The 19,568-nt window shown below is 51.2% G+C and overlaps 1 protein-coding gene across 1 annotated transcript in view; it reads right to left on the bottom strand.

Moving 5' to 3' along the window:
- Positions 1–229: 229 nt before the first annotated feature.
- The window catches only part of Pcnxl2 (pecanex-like 2 (Drosophila)), a 205,907-nt gene continuing 186,568 nt past the window's right edge, over positions 230–19,568 (bottom strand). The window contains exons 28-33 of the mRNA XM_013504672.1: positions 13,239–13,383; positions 12,553–12,783; positions 11,743–12,017; positions 10,870–11,024; positions 2,511–2,959; positions 230–1,156 (exon numbers count right to left, since the gene is read on the bottom strand). Of these exons, the coding sequence (XP_013360126.1) occupies positions 983–1,156; positions 2,511–2,959; positions 10,870–11,024; positions 11,743–12,017; positions 12,553–12,783; positions 13,239–13,383 (1,429 nt within the window). The 3' untranslated portion in view covers positions 230–982. The remainder of the gene's footprint in view (positions 1,157–2,510; positions 2,960–10,869; positions 11,025–11,742; positions 12,018–12,552; positions 12,784–13,238; positions 13,384–19,568) is intronic.

Here is a 19,568-nt window from a genome sequence, read left to right as displayed (position 1 = left end):
TGAAATATTCTTCTTGCATGCTGTTTGGGACTCCTGCTCTTCCTCCTGTCAGCAGAAAATCCAGATTTCCCCTCCCTTTGGGCATTTGGAGATGGGAAAAGTTGTCTCAGGATTTGCCCAAATATCAGTCTCATTTCTAGAAACAGATATATTTTTAGGTGAGTTTCAGTTAAGAATCTATTTTTAGAAGTGAAAGCAATTGAAGCAGAACTCAGACACCAGAAAAACACAGCAATAACTGTAAACATTTTAATTCCAAAACAAAGGTGTGTGCAAGTGTGCTTGTGGCACAGCAGGGGCTACTCAGCCTGGAAGAGTCGTGCGCTTGCCTGGGGAGTGCAGGGTACTGGCGGCCCGGAATCACTCGGGCCTGTGGAGTGTTGCATGGTCCAGGATGTCTGGCCATGTACCCCATTTCTAACTCCCATTCTGACATGTCCTGGCTCCTCGAAGAGCACGGAAGACGGGACTGCATGCACCGCCAGAATTCTGCGAGGGGGTGCTGCTGGCTACGCCTACAGCTGCATAAATACTACAAAGAAGTGAGATTTCCTTTGCTTGGGCTTGGACACACTGGACCCACCCATGGTGTCGCCTGCGCTGCAGTCCCTGTCTCTCCTGGTAACAGCAGTGTGCAAAGTGCCAGTTACTGGCATGTGGTGGTCCTGTTCTCATGAGGGCAGGAAGGAGTTACTCACAGGCTGTATTTGCTCCACTTGTTTTCAGATATTAAATGGCTTTTGTTTGAAATGTCAGATTCTTCGTGCAGTGCTTGGAGGGAGGAAGTGTGGTGTCTTTGTCCCCCGTCGTGTGAGATTTTTTCAAGAACCTGAGATAAAGGTAGTGACTGTTTCTAGAACAGCTCCCATTTCCTCTGGGGAAGGGCCCTTTGGGTGCACAGCGCTCGCTCATTGTGTTGGGAGCAGGGGAAAGAGTGACAGTGGCCGGTGGGGACTCTTTCTCCCCACCAGGCGCCTCTCCACTATTGCTCATCCGAAGCACTCTGCTGGGAAGCAGTGTCATCCAGGCCCATGTCCTCCTGGCTCGCTCTTCTGCACATCACCCCCAGGTTCTCTGCCACAGCCTCAGCAAGACGTTGGTCACGAAGCTGCCTCTGCTCCGCAGCCTCGGTGGGGTCACATGGCTCTGAGAAGTGCTTCCAGGGAACAGGAAGAAGCAGTGACAGTCAGGACTCATTCACTGCCTAGATCCTCTAGTCCCCTACTCTGATGTGCTACCCTAGGACTGGGGATGCAGCGATCTTGAGGGCAGGCCCTCCAGCTATTCAAATGACGGGACTGACCAGGTGGCCTCTGGGGTTAGGCTGGGGCCTCTTCTTGAGGTCTGGGATACATTAGACACAAATGGAGAGGCCATGTGTGTGACTGGTTCTCCTCACACACAAACCCAGTAGGTTTGACACCAGTGGTGGTACCAAAGCCTTGGCATTCTGGATGACCGTGGTCCCAAGGACTCATTGTCCTTGGAGTCTGGGAAAGAGAATTTTCCAGGATCCCAAAGACATCCCCACAGACTGCGATTAAACATAGATTAGGGGGTGGGGAAAGGGCATTTTGTATCTTTTTATCAAGGAAATATAAAAGAGAAAGATGCTTATATGTGTGGTTACATAGCTAAACTTGGGTAAATCATCTACAGCCACCAGCGTCTTTCCCCTAGCCAGTGTGGCCTGAGGACCAAGGAAGCCCATCGCCAACCCACCGCCCAGAGGTCACACCAGTGCTGCAGCCCAGGGTTCTTGGGACATTCTCCATTGGAGGACAACATGGAAGAGAGGAAGGGTAACACTGAGGATACCAGGGCTGGTCCCCTTTCCCGCAAATAACTGCACCAAGACCAGAGATCAGGCCGCTGTAACCCGCAAGCGTGTGAGCCTTGGGCAACAGCAGGGAAGTGTCTAAATCTGAATGAATCTTTAAATTAATACTAACTTTCCATTTCTACCACATTGTGTAAACAAGCTTCTGGTGTTCATCATTTGTCTACTCATGAGGCTCAGGTGTGTAACGTCAGTGAGTGTGGCATTCTGGACACGTAACAGCTTACCTTGCTGAAATCCTTAAAACTCTAGAATCTAAACACCTGAGCATGTGAGACACCTCATGGCTCTCAGAGTCAGTCCTTTGGATGGGATCGGTGGTCATTTAACTCTGGTGCTCATGGGTGTCCTTGGCTCTCCTTTAGGCCAGAGTGATGCGAAGAAGGAAGTGACTGAGCTTCCGGGGCAGATGAGGGACATTCTCGCTACGCCCAGCCACAGTTCTGCTCCACAGCTCTGCTGAGCGCCTGGACCTAGCCATCCTAAAGTGCTCACAGGGGCTGGTGTACAGGTTTGCCCAGAGTACAGGGAGCAGCTTCGTGTCTCGTTACCTGCATGACCCTGGTAGCCCTGGGGTAGAGGGTGGGAATCTGGAAGGAATGGGTAGAGTCCAGGAGGCCAGGCCTAGAGCCGGGCCCTGCTCTCTATCTCCCAGCCCAAGTCACCTTACCCGTGTGGAATGGCCTGCGGCCCTGGCTGAGGGGCCCATCACGATGTTGACGCTGCTCGATGACTGTGTGTCACTGGTGTTGCCCCCTTCTGCTGCGGACAGTCCAGAAATGACGAGAGCACTGGAAAAACTCCTCTTGCCAAAGAGGAAGCTGAGGGTAGAGCTGGTGGAGGAGCCCAGGCTGGACCGGATGAGCGCCTCTGCGCGCTCTCGGACACTCAGGTGGCCTGTGGTGGTGACAGGGGGCGGCTGGGAGTGCAGGGACGTGGCTGACGTATGCAAGGAGAGCCGGCTGCCTGAGGGCCGTGGGGCCAGCTCGTGGACGGATGTGGATGTTTGTAGGAAGGCCTGGCGGCTCTCTACAATGGGGCCTGATGAGCTCAGGGTAGGCAGCCTCTGGCTGAGCGCTGAGGGTGCCTGGACAGACTGGCTCCTTCCTTTCCTGCAGCCTGTGAAGGGAAGCAGAACACCTGGTCATCCATGTCCCACTGGGGCAAGAAGTGCCGTGAGGGACATGGAGGTTTGTTCCCTCAGCGGGTGAGAAGACGGGCCAAACATGGGTAGATGGGAGGGGTTAGTCCTGGGGTCTTCAACACAGCATGGTGACTACAGTCTACACTTCACGATCCATTTCAAATAATGAGATGGAAGAGCCTGACAGTTACCACCACAAATGTTAAGGGGTGTGATCAAAATACAGTGAGTGTTTTAAAAATTATTACAAGCAGGTGTGTAATTTCCTCCTGAAAGGGCCTTGTTCAGCCCCAGTGCCACTAAGTCCCTGCTGAGAAGGTGGAATGTTTCTCTTCTAGAAGAAAACAAATAGGAGGAAAAAGACCGACAAATTAAAAGCTAAGAGCGGGGATTGTGATTTGTTAGTTTATTCAGAGTGAGACAAGGCCAAGCATCTGTTTGTGATTTACACTGTAAGCCACTCAGTGCTCCACACACCACCCTGACTGGACGGGGAACAACCCCGCTACCTCTGGGAACAAAGGGGCAAAGCCACCATGGGTAGCAAACGGAGAAGTGTGTAGTGTCTGCAAGACAGGGGCCCTCCCCCACTTCATTGTTTCAGATGTTCCTTTGGCTCTTAATTTCTCTTTTTAAATTTTTAATTTTGTAAATGACACAGCACCAAGTAAGCAAACCACACTAAAACCATTTGTGCTGCCCAGGATCATTATTTTATGATTTAACTTATCTTGCCAATTACTGCATTATCAAATTATGAGTGTTTCTAGGGAAAAACGTTAGTGCCTGAGTGGAAATACAATATGAACTACCCTCCTTTGGGCATCATTCTTCATCTCTGATCATTATCTGAGAGGCTGCAGTGCAAGTCGTGGGCAATCCAAGGACCCGGCCTTCCTCTCTAGTGGGGGACTATGCTGGCAATGGCTTTCCAGCTGCTCCTGGGAAGTAGGTCACAGGCCTTGCACTGTGCCCATGCTCCCCCAGCTGTGACACGTATTCTGTACCCCTGCAAGAGGGTGGTGTCTGGTCAGGCCTCAGTGGGGTTGGCACATAAGTGCCTGGCAGTGGGGCATGGTGGCCTGGGGAAAGGGGTGCTGCTCAGGGGTCTTGTGGGGGTGGGGGTACCGGTCCTGTAGGGCGCATGGTGGTAACAGAGGTTGGAGTAAGGAAGGGCTGGGGTAGTGGGGTCCTCAGGCAAGCCTTGGTCACTGAGAGGAACAAGACCCTGAGAACTGGCTCTAGTTCCTCCTTCAGAGTTGCTCCCTCTCTGCTATGTAGCTAAGCCTTCCATCCTGCCCCTCACATCGAAGAACATCCTGGCCTGTGAGGCCCCGGCCCTGCCTCTTGAATGGCACTTACCATACTGTATCACCACAGATACAAGGTCTGCTCTGCCATTGGCCTGAACCTTTTGAAGCGAATGACTCCTGCACTGTTTTGGTTACTTCACACCCAGCATCAATGACTCCCATAATTAATTACAGGACGGAGCAACCTGTAAAACTGACCTGGCCCAGAAACTCTGCTGAGGGACCCAGGAGACCTCCCCAGAAAGTTTGCAGTAGATACGGGTCTTCCTAAGCTTGGCCATTAGAACCATTTGGAAAGACTAAAAAACCACTGCTCCCTAGGGGCTGAGACCCATGCTGTCACCCGCAGGCAGGCCACAGCGAGGAAAGTGACTCCCTTACTGCTCCAGGTCAGGCTCAGGAATATCCCTGCTAATGGAGCATGCCTCTATGCCCTGTCCTGGCTTCCTCTCTGGAAGCTGCTTGGCCCAATTTAGATGGGCAGAGCAGTTTGAATCAACTGGGGAAGAGAAGAGGCCAGAGAAGCTGAGATGGAATTGCCCCACCATCTCCACAGCATTGTGGGGTTTCCCTCTGGAGGCGACAGTCTACTGGGAACAGCATGCATATGGCTTCTCCGAAGTCTTCCAGGAACTCACAGGGGTTGCCGGGTGGCTGCCCCTCCCCCTTGTGGCCTTGTCTCCGGGCCTGCTCTTCTTGGGACCTCAGGGGCTGCCTGCACACAAGCCTCAGGGGAGTACCTCAGATGGATGGAAACTGTTCCCCTGCAGCTGAAAACCCTAAGTGCCCACATGGGGACTTGAATCCAGTTGGTTTAATGATCTGGCAAAGTGGCTGCCCTGCCAGACACACCTGCTGCATGGCCTTCTGGAGATAGTCTGGTGTGCTGGGTGGGAAGGGCCTGCAGGGACTGTGGGCGTAGTCCTGTCAGGGAGGTAGCCTGTTAGCTGCCTTTGGACCCCTCTTTCCACGGTTGATGTGGCCAGAGCCCTATCATCAAGCTTCATCGGATGCTTAGTCCTTGGTCTCCTGGCTTCTGACACCTCAATCTGAGTCAGGCCTTGGTGGGACCCTGGCAGGGGCTTCAGGCACTCAGGACAAATGGTGACCTCAGAAAAGATACCAGGATCAGCACTTCTGGCTATGATGACTCTGATGGCTGGAAGCCCCACATAGGAACTCTGAGCCCTGACCACCTGGTACCTGCTGGCTGGGACACTGTAATACAAGCAGCCAAAGCTAGAGGGAGACTGTCCACCCATCCAGTCACCCAGCATCTGCTGAGCTCAGGACCACCCTTGCCTGAGCACCCATGCATAGGCCTGGCCTTCCTTGCAGTGCTAGCAGGATGCAGGGACAGTGGGGAAGAGAGTGGCGCCCACACATACCCTATCCCCCCACACGCCCTATCCAATGAGTGCCCATCGTCCTGTGTGTGGGGCAACTCACAGTCACAGTCCCCTCTCGCAGGATTTTTTTTCGGTACCAGGAATTGAACCCAGGGCCTTTCTGCTGAGCTACATCTCTGTTTTTTCATTTCAAGTTAGGGTCTCACTACGTCAGCCAGGTTGGGTTTGAACTTGCGATCCTGATGCCTCAGCCTCCCAGAGAGCCGGGATTACAATCATGTGCCACCACACCTGGTCATCACGGGAGAATTCTTAGGGGAAGTATGTGAGGGAGAGGTGGGGCAGGGGCATGGGCAGGGCATGTCCCATGCTTGGCTGGCAGGCCTCTGATTGGAAGAGCCAGTCACCTCAGTGGCTTAATGGTCTGGAGAGGTGGCTGCCCTGGGAGGGGTGCATTTGAGGTAGCGGTGGCAGCAGCTGCAGGGGCCCTGAGGGGGCAGCGGTGTGCACCAGCGAGGGACAGGACACTGTGACCTAAGCACACAGCAGAAGTGCGAGTGCAGAACTCAGACAGTGGCAGCAAGAGGCCTGCGACCAGCTGCAGGCAGGGGCAGTGGGACAGGCTGGACTGTGTCCGTCCACACTTGTGATGACGTCCCAAACCCAGCACCTCACTTAGAAACAGGGTCATTGTGAGACTGTTAGGGGCCAGCACTGTGGTATGACAAAATAAGCCTCTGGGTGCAGCAAGCTGTGATCTTTTATAGATGGCGTGTTTCAAGAAACCCATCGTGAGACCCTAATAAAACCACAGAGGCAGAACCCTTGCATGAAATGAGAAATTCCTATGAAGGATACAAACAAATAAGCCCTCTAGCCTCACTTGCTCTTAATCAACTTAAAATCACTAAGTTTGGAGGTCACACAGCTGGGCAATACATCATTAGTTTCCCCCCAGCACTGGTGTAGATGGCACGTCTGATGTGGGGGTTATGATAACAGTTGTCTGGGTTAATTCCTGGAAACTCAAAGGCCACTTTTGCTAAGAAAACTGACCCCTTACTTTGGCCTGCAGAGACCTGATGGGAGTCTGAAATGGGATAAAGGGTTGGGGTCTCTGTTTTAATATTGTATCTGTCCCCTTTTTTATCTTAACTCTTGGGTCAAATTCCACTCAGCTCTGCCTGTAGGCACATTGATCATTTAAAAATGTTTAGGCTGAAACTATAAGACAGGGATAACTTGGCCTAGCACCTGTTGGAGCTGGTGTGTGTTTCCTTTTCTTTTTCTCCTTTTTTCTACCCCCACCTTTGTTCCTCAACAGCTACTAAAGCCCAAGCACCTCAAGTCCTTCAACCCCATCATAGAACCTGAACCCTCACCCACAAGGCCAGGATGTTCTCTGCAGGATGATGGCTCCAGCTACATGAAAATTAAACAGCTTTTAGGATGAGTTGACCATGCCCACTCAGCATCCAAGTCTATCACAAGGTGAAGCATCTTTTGGAACCAAGGCCTTGGCCGACGGGAATGAGTGGACCTTAGCCCCCGCTAGCTCACTGGTGAAAGCCTGCTGCTCTCTTTGTTTTGGTAACAGCTTGGTCACTCCCTTGACCAATTGCTGACTCCCTTCAGTCAAAGCCCAGTTGGGCTGAGCTCCCCTCCCACTTCTACCCCCTCTCCATAAAGCTTTGCCTATCCAGGAGTGCTTGTGTGTGCAGCATTTGGCCCAGTCCGCTTTCTACCATGTCTGTCTGGGTCAAGTGTCTCATCATCTGGTCTCAGCCACTGATGTAGTGAGTTAAAATGAGGTCACCGGGGGTAGGGTGGGGCTCTAATCCAACGTAACCAGTGCCTTTTAGAAAGGGGATGTCTGCACACAGGGAGAACAACACTGTGTAAGGATGAAGGCGGAGGTCCTTGGTACTTCTACAACCTTGGAATACGAAGTCAGCCAGCAGTACCAGAGGCCTGGGAGACAGACTGCCCCTCATGGCCACAGGGAAACCAACTCTTGACTTTGGGTTTCCACCGTCCAGACTGTGGGACAAGAAGCTTCTGTCCTGCAAGCCACTTGGGCTGTGGGACTTGTCACTTATCCGGGTGTATTCTGTATAACAGGTGTCATTCCACACAAGAGAAGACGAACCGATGTAAGTGAAATTAAAATCACCCTGACTGCCGTGTGAAGGGGAGATTATGACCGTGTGAGTTGTCAGAGCTGCCCAGAGGCCAGCGAGAGTGAGGCAGTGAAGCCATCCCGATTCCACGTCCTACTGCTGCAGCTCTCTGAACCTCCACTGGGCACATGCCCAGGGTAGCCTGCCTGGCTGCAGTGACTTCTTCCCTAGGCATGGCGTTCCCTGAGCCTGAGACGGTGCCAGGCTTCTCCAGGTGGGCAGGCCGTGAGGTAGCTGTTTCCTCCTTGCCCATAGTGAGGAAAGGAAACCCTGGCTGGCTGCCTCAGAAGGATGGGAGCATTGGCTCTGCCTGCTTGTGGGGCCAGAAGGAAGATCTCTAGTAAGCGGAGCCCTTGCCAGCCAGGGGACAGAACAAAGTCAGAGCAGCAGGTACAGTACCAGAGGCGCAGATGGAGTGCTAGGGGTGAGTGTGTTCCAGGCATTTAAGGTTCTCAGGGCTGGGACAGGGTGACAGCATCCAGGGCCAGGGCCACAGCAGTGCATGGTGGTTAGGATAGTGTCTGTGTATATCCTAGATCAGCTTACTAGCTGGGCACCTTAGGGCAGTGACTGACCTTTCTCAGTGCCCAGTTCCTCCCTCTGTATGGTGAGGACAGTGAATGCTCCTGGTGCCCAGAGTCCGGTAGGTTTGGGGGAACTTGCCCACATACTGTCCTCATTGTGCTGTTCCCAAGAGCAACACCTAGAACTGACGCTAGAATCGAGCGCAGTCACTGCACGAGGGGCACAGGGTGAGAAGGCAGCCTGTGCCAGGCGTCCAACCCCAACTGCCTACAGTAACTGCCTACAGTAGCAGCCAATGTGCAGTCTCACGGCTGGAGCAAACACAGGCTGCAGTGGGGCCAGTGAGCCAAGGCCAGGATCCTGAGCAGAAAGTGTCACCGGCATGCCCCAAACTTTACATTGTGGAAAGCCACGGTGGCCTTAGAGGCTCAGTACTAAGAAGCAATAATGACACGTTAACAGCTGGTTTAGACCTTTTGAAGGTCTCGCCCTGACAGCTGCCCCAAAGGGCATGGAGGGCTGCAGTGAGCCGGAGGAGCCCACTGCCATGGCTGGCTCTGGCAGGGGTGCCAGGCTTCTGCAGGTAGGCGGCTGCAGTTTGCTCTGATCTCAGAGGATGCAGCCCCCCCACATATCCTCTTACCACGCTGTAGACCCCGACCTTGCCTGGCTGGCTGGTTCCCTGAAGGGTGGCAAATGCTCAGGCTCCTCCCCACAGGACCCCCTCGCACTTCGCATCTGGCAGGTCACCTACATGACCCTGAAATTCATTTCTCTGGCGATAACAAATGTTATGGAAGCAATAAGATCCTTCCAGCTTGAGAACCAGATGCAGTATGGAGGCCTTGGGATGAGGAATCCCTCAGGGCAGATAGCAATGGCAGAGGAAGGAGTTCATTTCTTCTGACACCTGACAATAGCTCCTCTGCCCATTCACCTGTCTACTTACCCACTCTTCTGTCAATCATTTATCTACAGGTCATTTATTTATCATCTGTTTCTCAATCTGTTATTCACCTGTTATCTATCATCTATGTCTCTATCACCTATCAATCCATCCAGCATCTTTATCTCTATCTATCATCTATTTCTGTATCATCTATCACTTATCAATCTATTATCTATATATTATCCACCTGATATCTATCATTTATCATCTATTATCACTTATCTCCATATCTTCATCAATCATCCATATATCAATCACATCTATCAGGGGCTGGGGATTTCGTTCAGCGGCAAAAGCGCCTGCCTGGCAAGCGCAAGGTCGTGAGTTCGGTTCCCGGTACCGGAGAAAAACAAAACAAAACAAAAAAATCACATCTATCATCTATCACTTTTACCTATCAATCAACTATATAGCTATCATCTATGACATCTATTTTCTATATCTATCCTTCTACCTCCTCTATCTGTTCCATCTATCTATCTATCATTTACCTATCATTCATCTTCATTTTTCTATCAATCATCCATCATTCTATCATCTGTGTATTTCACCTGCCTGCTATCATTTTCATCTATCATCCATCTCCATTTCTCTATCACCTGTTTATCTATCTATCTATCTATCTATCTATCTATCTATCTCATCTATCTATCTCTGTCACCTATATCTATCTTTCTATCTCATATATCTCTCCTCTCATCTATCATTCCTATCATCTATTTTCTACCTATCATGACTATCACATCTATCTATGATCTGTATCTGTCACCTGAATCTATCCATCCTGCCTGCCTATGTTTATATAATCCTACTACTGCACCTCAACCCTCTGCCTTATGTGGGCACTCCTCCCAGGGCTCACCTGGGGCAAGGCTGGCAGGGAGCCATGTACAGAGGTACTTAGTAAACGCTTCTGGAAGATGAGGAAGGAAGAACTGAGGCCAAACAATGAATCACTAACAGGCTTCAGAGGGTAGAGCCAAGGAGTCAGAAGAGAGCATCTGCCTCCCTGGTCCCTAGGCCATGTCTTTTGCAAACACCCCAGGCTCTTCTCGCTGGCAGTACCACCTCACACCCTCACAGCAACCCCAGTGGACATCAGAATCCTATCCATCTGGTTCAGCCTGACTTTCCTATTTGGAAGAAGTTTAAGCAGGATTTTCAACTTTAGACTCAGCCTGAATTTGGTCCCAGCTACCTCCTGTGCTGCCATCAAGGTGACCCTCCATCCCTCTTCCTTTGCCCTCTGGAATGCTGGTGGCAAGTGGAGGGATGAGGACCAGGGAGAGCAGTACGTGCAGTGGCCTGTCTGTGCAGGAGGAGGACACAAGGCCGACCCTGAGAGAGGTGAGACAGATGAATGGCTGCCCAAGATGATGGACAGACTGACAGACATGATCAAAACCAGACCTCACAGGGGTGGAGAATTTTCTTCAGCAGAGCTCAACGGGGGTCAATCCACATGCACAGCCATTGGCCAGGGGCGACTCCTACTGCCGGAGGAGCTCTTGGCACAGGGACGATGACTTACCCACAGTGTGAGGCCGAGGTTCTGCAGGCAGCACTTACCTGTCCTCTGAGCGCCTTCGCGCGGGGAGACCCAGTGCTGGGTGCCACCTTTCTGGGGCTGCTCCACACTGCCGTCCCCACTTGGGGCCCCACCCCCATCCAGGTCCTCAATGGCTCCTCCGCTCCTCTGCCCGGCATTGCAGTCCTTGCGCATGCTGTGAGGGGAGACAACTTCCAGGGCTCGGCCATGTACTGTGTGTGCCACAAGGTCACAGCCAACACAGGCTCCCCAAAACTAGGTCACCTGGGGACAATGCAGCTGCCGTGGTCCTCACAAGTTGTGCATTCTTACTGATGCTTGCACAGTGAGGACATCGCCTCACGATTTGCAGAATGCATTCCTGCAGCTATGCAACAGGGGACTGTCCCTGAGCCCCTCACAGCTGTGTCTGAGTTGTAGGCAAGACCATGCTCTCCAGGTGAGCAGACCCTGAGAGCATATGGGGAAAGCCCATATTTTCTTAAGCCCCTGTGTCTAATAAGTGAACAGATACACCAGGGGGAAGAAGCCTCAGGAGACCCCATAGCCTTGATACCTGGTCAGGTACACAGCACATCGCAAGGTAAGTCTTAGCAGTCCACAGAAACCACAGGCTCACTGATGCACCAGTGAGGCATTTAATGAGGTGTTGTGCAGTTCCCTCTGGCACAGGTACAGGTAGATCTCAGCTGGAGGGGTGCAGGAGGCAACTCCTCGTGTAAAAGTGCCCATAACTCGCTTGGAGACGGTTGGACAAGTGACTTGTTAAATGCCACTCGGATAAAGTTTCATTCAATGACACAGTGGTGGTGGTGACATTCTAAAGACATCAAGAGAACTCTGCACACCCACCCCACGGCATGTAGGTGCAAGCCTCTGTGGCACACTCCTACCTCAGCCACCTGGCTCGGAACCACGTCCTCAGTCTGTCCAGTGTGACAGGCCCACCCCAGACGTTCCTCAGCTGCGGGTGGGTCCCCAGGTAGGAGGTGGTTAGCGGGGAGACGTACATGGGGTAGCCCAGGGGCTGGTCACACGAGGAATTGATAAGGTTCCTCAGGACCTGCTTATTGTTCTGGATGCTGCCACGCTCTGGGTTGCGGTTGCGGAGGAAGATGAGCTCCTGCTGCTGCCCGGCCCAGAGTCCCCGAACACACTCTTTGTTCACCTGCAGGCATGGGGAGAAACGCATGGCCTGTTACTAACCACGCCCAGTGAGTGGGGCTCAGGGATCCGACATCTGTGACTATATCACTGGCCAGAGGTTCTTGTCACAGTCAGTCCTACAAAATAGAGATGATGCCATTTTCACTGGGAAACTGGGAATGGAAAGAAAGATTTTGTTTTAGCCTTGTGGTTCAAAGCTATATGGAAAAAAAAAACAAAAAAAACAGTATAGGGAACAAGGATTTTCCATAGAAAAATGGAAAAATGAGCCAGATCCTGGCCCTCATCTACAAATGTGTCCACTGAGATGTTTGGCCCAAGCCCTTGGTCTCTAGGGTAGAGATGGCCCTTCAGGGGACTGTAGCACCCAAGCTCCTGGTTGGTTTCAGATTCTGGCCATTGCTTCTCTGGGCTGTTCCTCTGACCTGAGGCCACTGGCCCAGGGACATGCACATTGGTGCCATCCACCTATTTCTTCCTGGGCAATCTCTAGCCAGGGCCTTGGGACGGGGACGGGAGCAGGGCTGTGGCCATACCTTGATCACCTTGAAGCTCAGGAAGCCCCTGTGAAGCATGATGACCTTGTACTCATCAGTACCCTCATCCACCACATGTCGCAGGGTCAGCAGTTCCTCCCTGTTGGACAGCACAGCACCCCTCCAGGCTGGGTCGGCCTCATGACAAATCACCACTTTCTGCTCAAAGGACTGGATGGCTCCATAGAGGACAGCGGGGTCTTCATATTCATCAGGGCATGTGAACTGGTCCTAGGGGACGTCCATGCAGGCAAATGTGCAGATGGTGACCAACAGTAAGCTCCGAGGCCACATCCTTTCCTGTCTTTCTCCCTCCCCATTTGTTCTCTGAATCCTGAGCTGGGTGCAGGGAACGTGTCTCCACTAATGGGCCTCACAATAGAGTATGCTCAGGAAAGAGCTTTGTGGCTATGTCCCTATGACTTAAGACACTGGTTGGGCATTCTGTCGTGCCATTCTCTCTGGCCAATACAGCTCCTTCCTTCCCAGAGGATGTCACCCCCCACCCACAAGTTCCTGAGGGCAAACGGCCACTGGCTAACATTGAGACTTTCCAATGGCCTCAGTGCTTTTTGACCAAGGTGATGAACACTCCCAGTGTTGTACAGAGAAAGGGGACTGTGTATTTCCAAGGCTATTTTTTCCCTAAAGTTTTAGGCTGAAGTCATCACAAACTGAGATTTTACCTGATGCAGTTTCAGGGACATCCTGACGGCGGGAGCGACAACTTTATGCAGCAGGTCCATGTCAGCAAACACCCACTCATCCCGTGCTGTGATCCTGAAGTCACCTTTGAACAGTGCGTGAAGGCCATAGAGGAAGGAGTCCAGGCTGCAAGACATGGGCTTATCACTGCCATCACACTGTGCACATGGCTGGAGTCCCGCCACCTGTCTAGGCTGTGAGTCTCCCAATACAAAGTTTATCTTAACATTTTTAGGCTGATCCAGCAGGAAAGGACCAGAGCACCAAATGCCTGGCCCTGCAGCCAGGTTTAGGGTCCCTGACCAGTGCTGATACCAGGGCATGGGGCCAACTCTAGTCACTTTAGAAGACACCAAAAGGATTTCTGAGGGCAAAATTCAAGGCTCCTTTCAGAATAGACCAAATGTATGTGCTCAGAGTGTTTTGAGACAGCAGGTTCATCTCTCCCAAGACTCCTACTGCCCGCCCTGCCACCTCTTAGGAGGAGGTCATGCCAACCGTGCCACCACCCAACACCCTTATTTCTCGTCTTTATTTGGTGGATATGATTTCTGGGCTGTATTATTTGTAATAAAAATTTTCTCTCTACCATAGCACAGAGAGAGAAAACAAAACAAAATAAAATGAAACTAGAAGCTGGCCTTTTACATCCTTAGAGCTCCTCTATTTCTGGTGTCACCCTGCTTTTGATGGCCAGGGGAGGAGGCAGAGCAGAAAGTACACGATAGATAGCTCAGGATTCCGGGGCTGGCTGGTTTTCATGTCTCCAGAATCCCTGCTTCTTGCAGTCCCTGCTTTACCCATCATCACTGACAGCGCTTGGAGCCTGGAGACCTTAAGTGCAGGGTGAGCATGGGGGTAGGTTTGAGAAAATGATCCATCCTGCTTTCTGAGGTCAGGATTACTGTGCTCTCTTGCAGAAGGAGAAGCACCCTGAGCAGGCTGACCGGGATAGGGGGAGCAGGGTGAGTGTGGAGGAAGGAATTGCCCAGGGCAGCCGCTCCAGGATTTAATAAGGCAGCTCAGCGAGCAGGACTTTAGATGCAGCTCAGTGCTTTAGACCTGAACATCAGGGAAATGGTTCTGCTGATTGCTGTTTTAACATTTCACCATGAAATGTATCACTATCATTAATTTCCTGCTGGAACTCCCTTGAGAAAAATGCCTAGGCTTTGTGCCAGAGCAGACTGTGGGAAACAGGAGCAGCCAGCGGCTGGTCAGGTGGGGCTACAGATGCTGTGGCCTGGAGGAGCAGAGAGCCTTACCAGAGAGAGACAGATAAAAGGAGCATCCTTTCCCCAAAAAACCCTCCTCCCCCGACAGAACCAAAGCTTCCTGGGTCAGGAGCTGCAGCCAGCTGCCTGGGAGGCGCCAGAGGATGGTAGAGTCATAGGACAGCAGAGTTGGGCTGCAGGAAGGCTAATGGAGCAAGGGCCTTGAAATATGAATGAGGCCTGCCATCCATGCCCAGCGGAAACATCTGAAGGTGCTCCTATCAGCAGGGAAGACTGAGCACTAGACAGCAGGACCACGTGCTAACGGTGGGACGTATTCAGGAAAGGAGCCAGGACGCCATGCTGAGTGCTGGGAACGGCCTCACCCATACATAAGAGAAACTCCCCCTTCAGATGTGAGGATGGGGCGGGCGCAAAGGAAGATCCTGGGACCTGCTCACATGCTGCAAGCAAAGCTACAGACAAAGGACAAGAGCAAGGAGTTGCAGCTTGGCCTCTGGCAGACTCAGCAGCACCCTTAAGGAAGCTATCAAGGCTTTACTCGCCATGGAGGACGCTCAGCTTCCCCCAGAGCTTCCACAAGATGCCAAGCCTCCTTTCTGTGGCCTCCAACAGTACATACTTCGGCTGTCCCTTTTCTGTCCAGAGGGAATGACACATTTGGTGCTTAATGTCATTCTATTAGAATGATTTCCCATGCAAACAAAGCCAGGGTTAGAATTCCACTGGGTTGGGGGTATTAACCCTAGCACCTCACAGATCATGGTGTCCTAAAAGGAAGGTGTTTCATTACCTGCCCTTTTCCCTTGAGAGAAGGAAGAGGAGGAAGGCAGCCAAAGGGCTCTGAAGACTAAGGCAGGTCGGAGGCAGAGTGAGCAGTGCTGGAATGGAGCTTTTCTGCTGTGAACCTGAGAGATGACAGCCCCTCATCCTGACTCTCACGGCTGGAAGGCAGTGGTACATGAGCAGAGGTCAGCCTTCTCAGGGACCGAACAGCCCCCTCCTTCTCCACCAGAGGAGGTGGGTAAAGCCCGTTGACCTGCCATGAACAGACCTGCCTCACACCATGTGTGCGCTAAGTAGTGTAACAAAATGAAAACAGCACTGGCATATTGTTTTTAGCCAAAAGAGGCGGTGTGTGCTGCTTAGGCTGTAACTGATCCAGAACAGATCCGGACTCCTCTTTTCAGTTCCTGGGCTGATGTGAGACAGGGTGGTGGGTGGAAACATGGGTCCCTCCACCTTCCTGAAAACAGATGCTCCCTGCCTGGAGCCGAGGGTCACTCACAGGGCCAGCCTCTGCCAGTGCTGCTGCTGGCCTGGCTTCTGCGGTCCAGTTTGTCCCGTATCTCCACCCATGTTTCACGGTAAAGACTGTTTAGAGCTAATCCATGAAGCAGAAGTTGTCTCCACACTCTTATTTTTTAGTTTTCATTATCCACAGAGGAATCCTCCTAACTCTGTTCCAGCCAGGGGTGAGAATTTACCTCTGAGGGCCAGTTTTGCTCCCAATCACCAACCAGCTCAGCCTACTTACCACCTGTGCCTTCTTTTATGGTGCTTCTCAATTGGTGATGATTTTGGACCCCCGGGAGCATTTGGCAAGGTCTGTGACATTTTTGGTGTCACAACTGGTGCATGTGGCATGCCTGGTACTCAGTGGTTAGATCCCAGGGTGTTCCTATAATATAGAAGATAGCCCCACCACAAAGACCCTACAGGTCCAAATGTTAATCATGCCACTGCTGCAGATCATCTGTGAGGTGAGGTGAGTCAGTGAAGTGGGATGCACAAATCAGGAGGAAAATGAGAGGCCTTATTCTCCTGCTGCTTAGGAAAGAAGGGGTTGGAGGATGAGTTCATACCTGGGGTCACTGTCTAGGATGAGGCTGTAACACATTGGATCTTGGGGGAAACGACTTTGGTGCCAGAGGAGTTTCTACAGGACTCATAGGAGCATCCCTGCCACAAAGACTGATGTGTCACTCCGGTGAGTTCCTAACAGACCCCATGTACCATGTGTCTGCACACTGCATCCCAAAGAGCCTTCTGCCAGTGCACTGCCACAGATGTGACGCTTGTAGAACACATGCTGTCAAGTGTGCTTTGTGGCTGTGCTACCTGAGTTTACTCAGCAAGAATAGGGACAGTGACTGTTGCCTGGCTACCTCCAGCACCAGTCCAGGCTCAGACGGCAGCCTCATGTTGGCCCTGCAGCAAGCTCTCCCTGTGTGCTCCATTCCTCTCTGGGACCCTCAACCCCCATGAACTGGCTCCTTGGCCACTTATATGACTTTTGGCTACAGTTCCACAATTCCTCCAACAAAACAAAGGTCCAAATGACCAGCCGCCCCTCTGGGCAACCATAAGTGAGGCAGAGAGAGAACAAGGCTTCTCATTTTCCTGCTGATCTGTGGATTCCATTTGACTGATTCATCTCATCTCATAGACCTTACACAAGATATACAATTATTATATTATTTTCTTCATATAAGAAGAAACAGGCCAGAAAAAGTTTTGAGAAAAAAGTGGGTTTGATGGGTGAAAACAATACTCAGAATCTTACACCACAGTGGAGAAACTTGGGAACAAACCCACTGCCAGAGCCATTTATCCTGAAGCGGCTCCTTTCACCAGCGGATCCTTTAAGGCTACAGTGCACCTGCCACAGTGAAAGTGCTAGGACCCCCTACACACACACACTACCACCACCTCCAGCAATGTCCTCATATTTAAAGTGGTGTCAGCCTCCAGCAATGTCCTCACATTTAAAGTGGTGCACACGCTGTGCACTACCCTGCCTAGGCAGATGTCAACATTGTTTACATGTTTTCTCTGTGAAGGAATTTGGCTCTAATACCAAGACACCTCATTTCATGCTGGCACTCTCCTACCCAGGGAAGAACACTCTGGAAGAAGGAAGCCCTGGTGTCCCTCACATGGCTCCAGGGCACCTGGGTTCCTCCCAAGCAGGTACCACACTAGAAGGCAGCATGTGGGCCAGCAGAGCGGAGGGATGGAGCAGGACGCTCCCAACCCCAGCTGACTCTGACATTGGTCTCATGTCCTTTTATCACCTATTTCTCTCCATGTTCAATACATCCAAGATATTTAGAGGCTTGGTGAGGGCTTGCAAAGAATCACTACTTGAAGGGACTGACTGTAGAAATGTGGTCTGAGGTAAGTGTGGGTGAGGGGTGGGGGAAATTCTGAATACATTCCAGTGTCCAGCATTCATCTTGTTCTGTGGATCAATGCTTACCACCTGAGAGACACCGCAGAAGTGCCCGAGCGACCTGGGCACTTAAGGTTCAGGGTGACAACCTCTCCCATGAGAAAAGTGCCAGGCCAGCCGGGCTACATGAGGTGCCACTCCAGAGGGTTAAATGTCCCTGAGCTTAGACCACACTGGGCTACAGACATCAGGCACCCTTGGCAGCTTTTGTTAACACAAGTCAGCACAGAACATAGCAACAAGCAAGCATAGGTTGCAGGTAGGAGATAGTGGACACCCTGTAGAATCCATGGGAGAAAGACCCACACAGAGCTAGAGGGGGGGAAGGAAGATGGAGACAGCTGCTGGGAGATGTGACAGGGCTGGGCCTATCTGCACAGTGTGCCCTGCACGGATGGCTTCTCTGCATTCCAGAGGCTCCAACCACAACATCAGACCAGTAACAAACAGAGCCTATCTTGTCATCTCTAGTGGCCTGAGAGGGGTGAATGCCCCAACTCTGCCCACTCACATTAATGCTCTGCTCAGTACCCACTGAGTACTCAGTAAATGCTGCTATTGTTTTTTTTGTTTTGTTTTCACCCAGCAATCATCTGGGCTACATAGGCTCCGAATATAAACTAACCATGTTTGTACTGCAGAATTTCATAGAATCAATGCAAAGAAATATTGGCTAAAGCATTCTGCAAAGTGAGCTCAAGGCCAGCCTGAACTGCACAGTGAGACCCTGTCTCAAAAAAAAAAAAAAAAAAAAAGACCAAGAAAAAAAAATTCAGTGTGAAATAATAATCATCACCAAAGGAGAAATAGCTAAAATGCAAGATCTGATGAAGATCTTGTTTCTCTAAAGCATATTTGGCCTTATGACATAATACTCAAGAATTTCTGCACTTAGAGGCTCGATATCAGGAGGACCTCCTGCAGGCATCCAATGCAAGATGCTTCCTAAAGCCAGTGAGGATCAGGGCTAGACTGATTTCAGGAGATTCAGTCACTTGTCAGCTTGTTCTAAATCACCAGACTTCCAGACCAAGGTCCAGAGGCTCTCTGTTAGTGGTTTGGGAAAAGGCTGGGGGTCTATGGTCTGATCAATCTCCTCAGTGGTTCTGAGGACACAGGAAAACCCAGGCGCCCCCTAAGACATCAGGATACTTTAGCGAAGCAAGAGATCTGGCATGTGGAGTGAAGGCCAGGGTGTTTCCCCACTGCATTAGAATGTAAGGTCCCATAAAGCTGGTAATCTTTTAGGCTAGTTTTCTTTTTTCACAGTGCTAGGGATGGAACCCAGGGCCTCACACATGCTACGTCCCAAGCCTTATGTCTTCCTCCTAGCTTTAAACTCAGCTATTTCCCCTATGTTACAACACTTATCTTGATAACCTTGTCAGTCAGGATCTTGCTTATTCTACTTCTCCTCTAGCTTCTGATTACCAAGTTTCCAACCCCAGTCTGAGAAGTGGACCTAGATCTCTGTTGCAGGATGATCTACTATGACAGCTCGTCTACCACAGAAGTTTAGTAAGAGAAGCAAAGATGATGGCTGGGTCTCTGAAGAGCATGTCTTTCCTCTCCAAAGTCCACCGTGGCTGTGAGGAGCTACAGAGGCAGTGACCTCCAGCCACCTCAGTGACTTCCTCCCTTAGGGAAACGCGCGGGCTTGGCAGAAAATATTTACGCATAGCTTGTTTTACTGTCACTTTTCAAGATCAAATTTGCCTTGAAATCTTCAGCCTTGTTTACCTCAAGAGTCATCAAATTCTCTTCTGCCAATACAGGAGCCTGCTGTGCTGTAAAGTGCAGCTGCAGTTTCCTGATCTTTATCTCTATAAGGAGAGCTTGGG

Source organism: Chinchilla lanigera, unplaced genomic scaffold (assembly GCF_000276665.1).
Source record: "Chinchilla lanigera isolate Chin_1 unplaced genomic scaffold, ChiLan1.0 scaffold00091, whole genome shotgun sequence".
Classification (NCBI taxonomy): domain Eukaryota; kingdom Metazoa; phylum Chordata; class Mammalia; order Rodentia; family Chinchillidae; genus Chinchilla; species Chinchilla lanigera.
The sequence above is the reverse complement of the archived record's forward strand: the minus strand, read 5'-3'. Positions and strand labels throughout refer to the sequence as shown.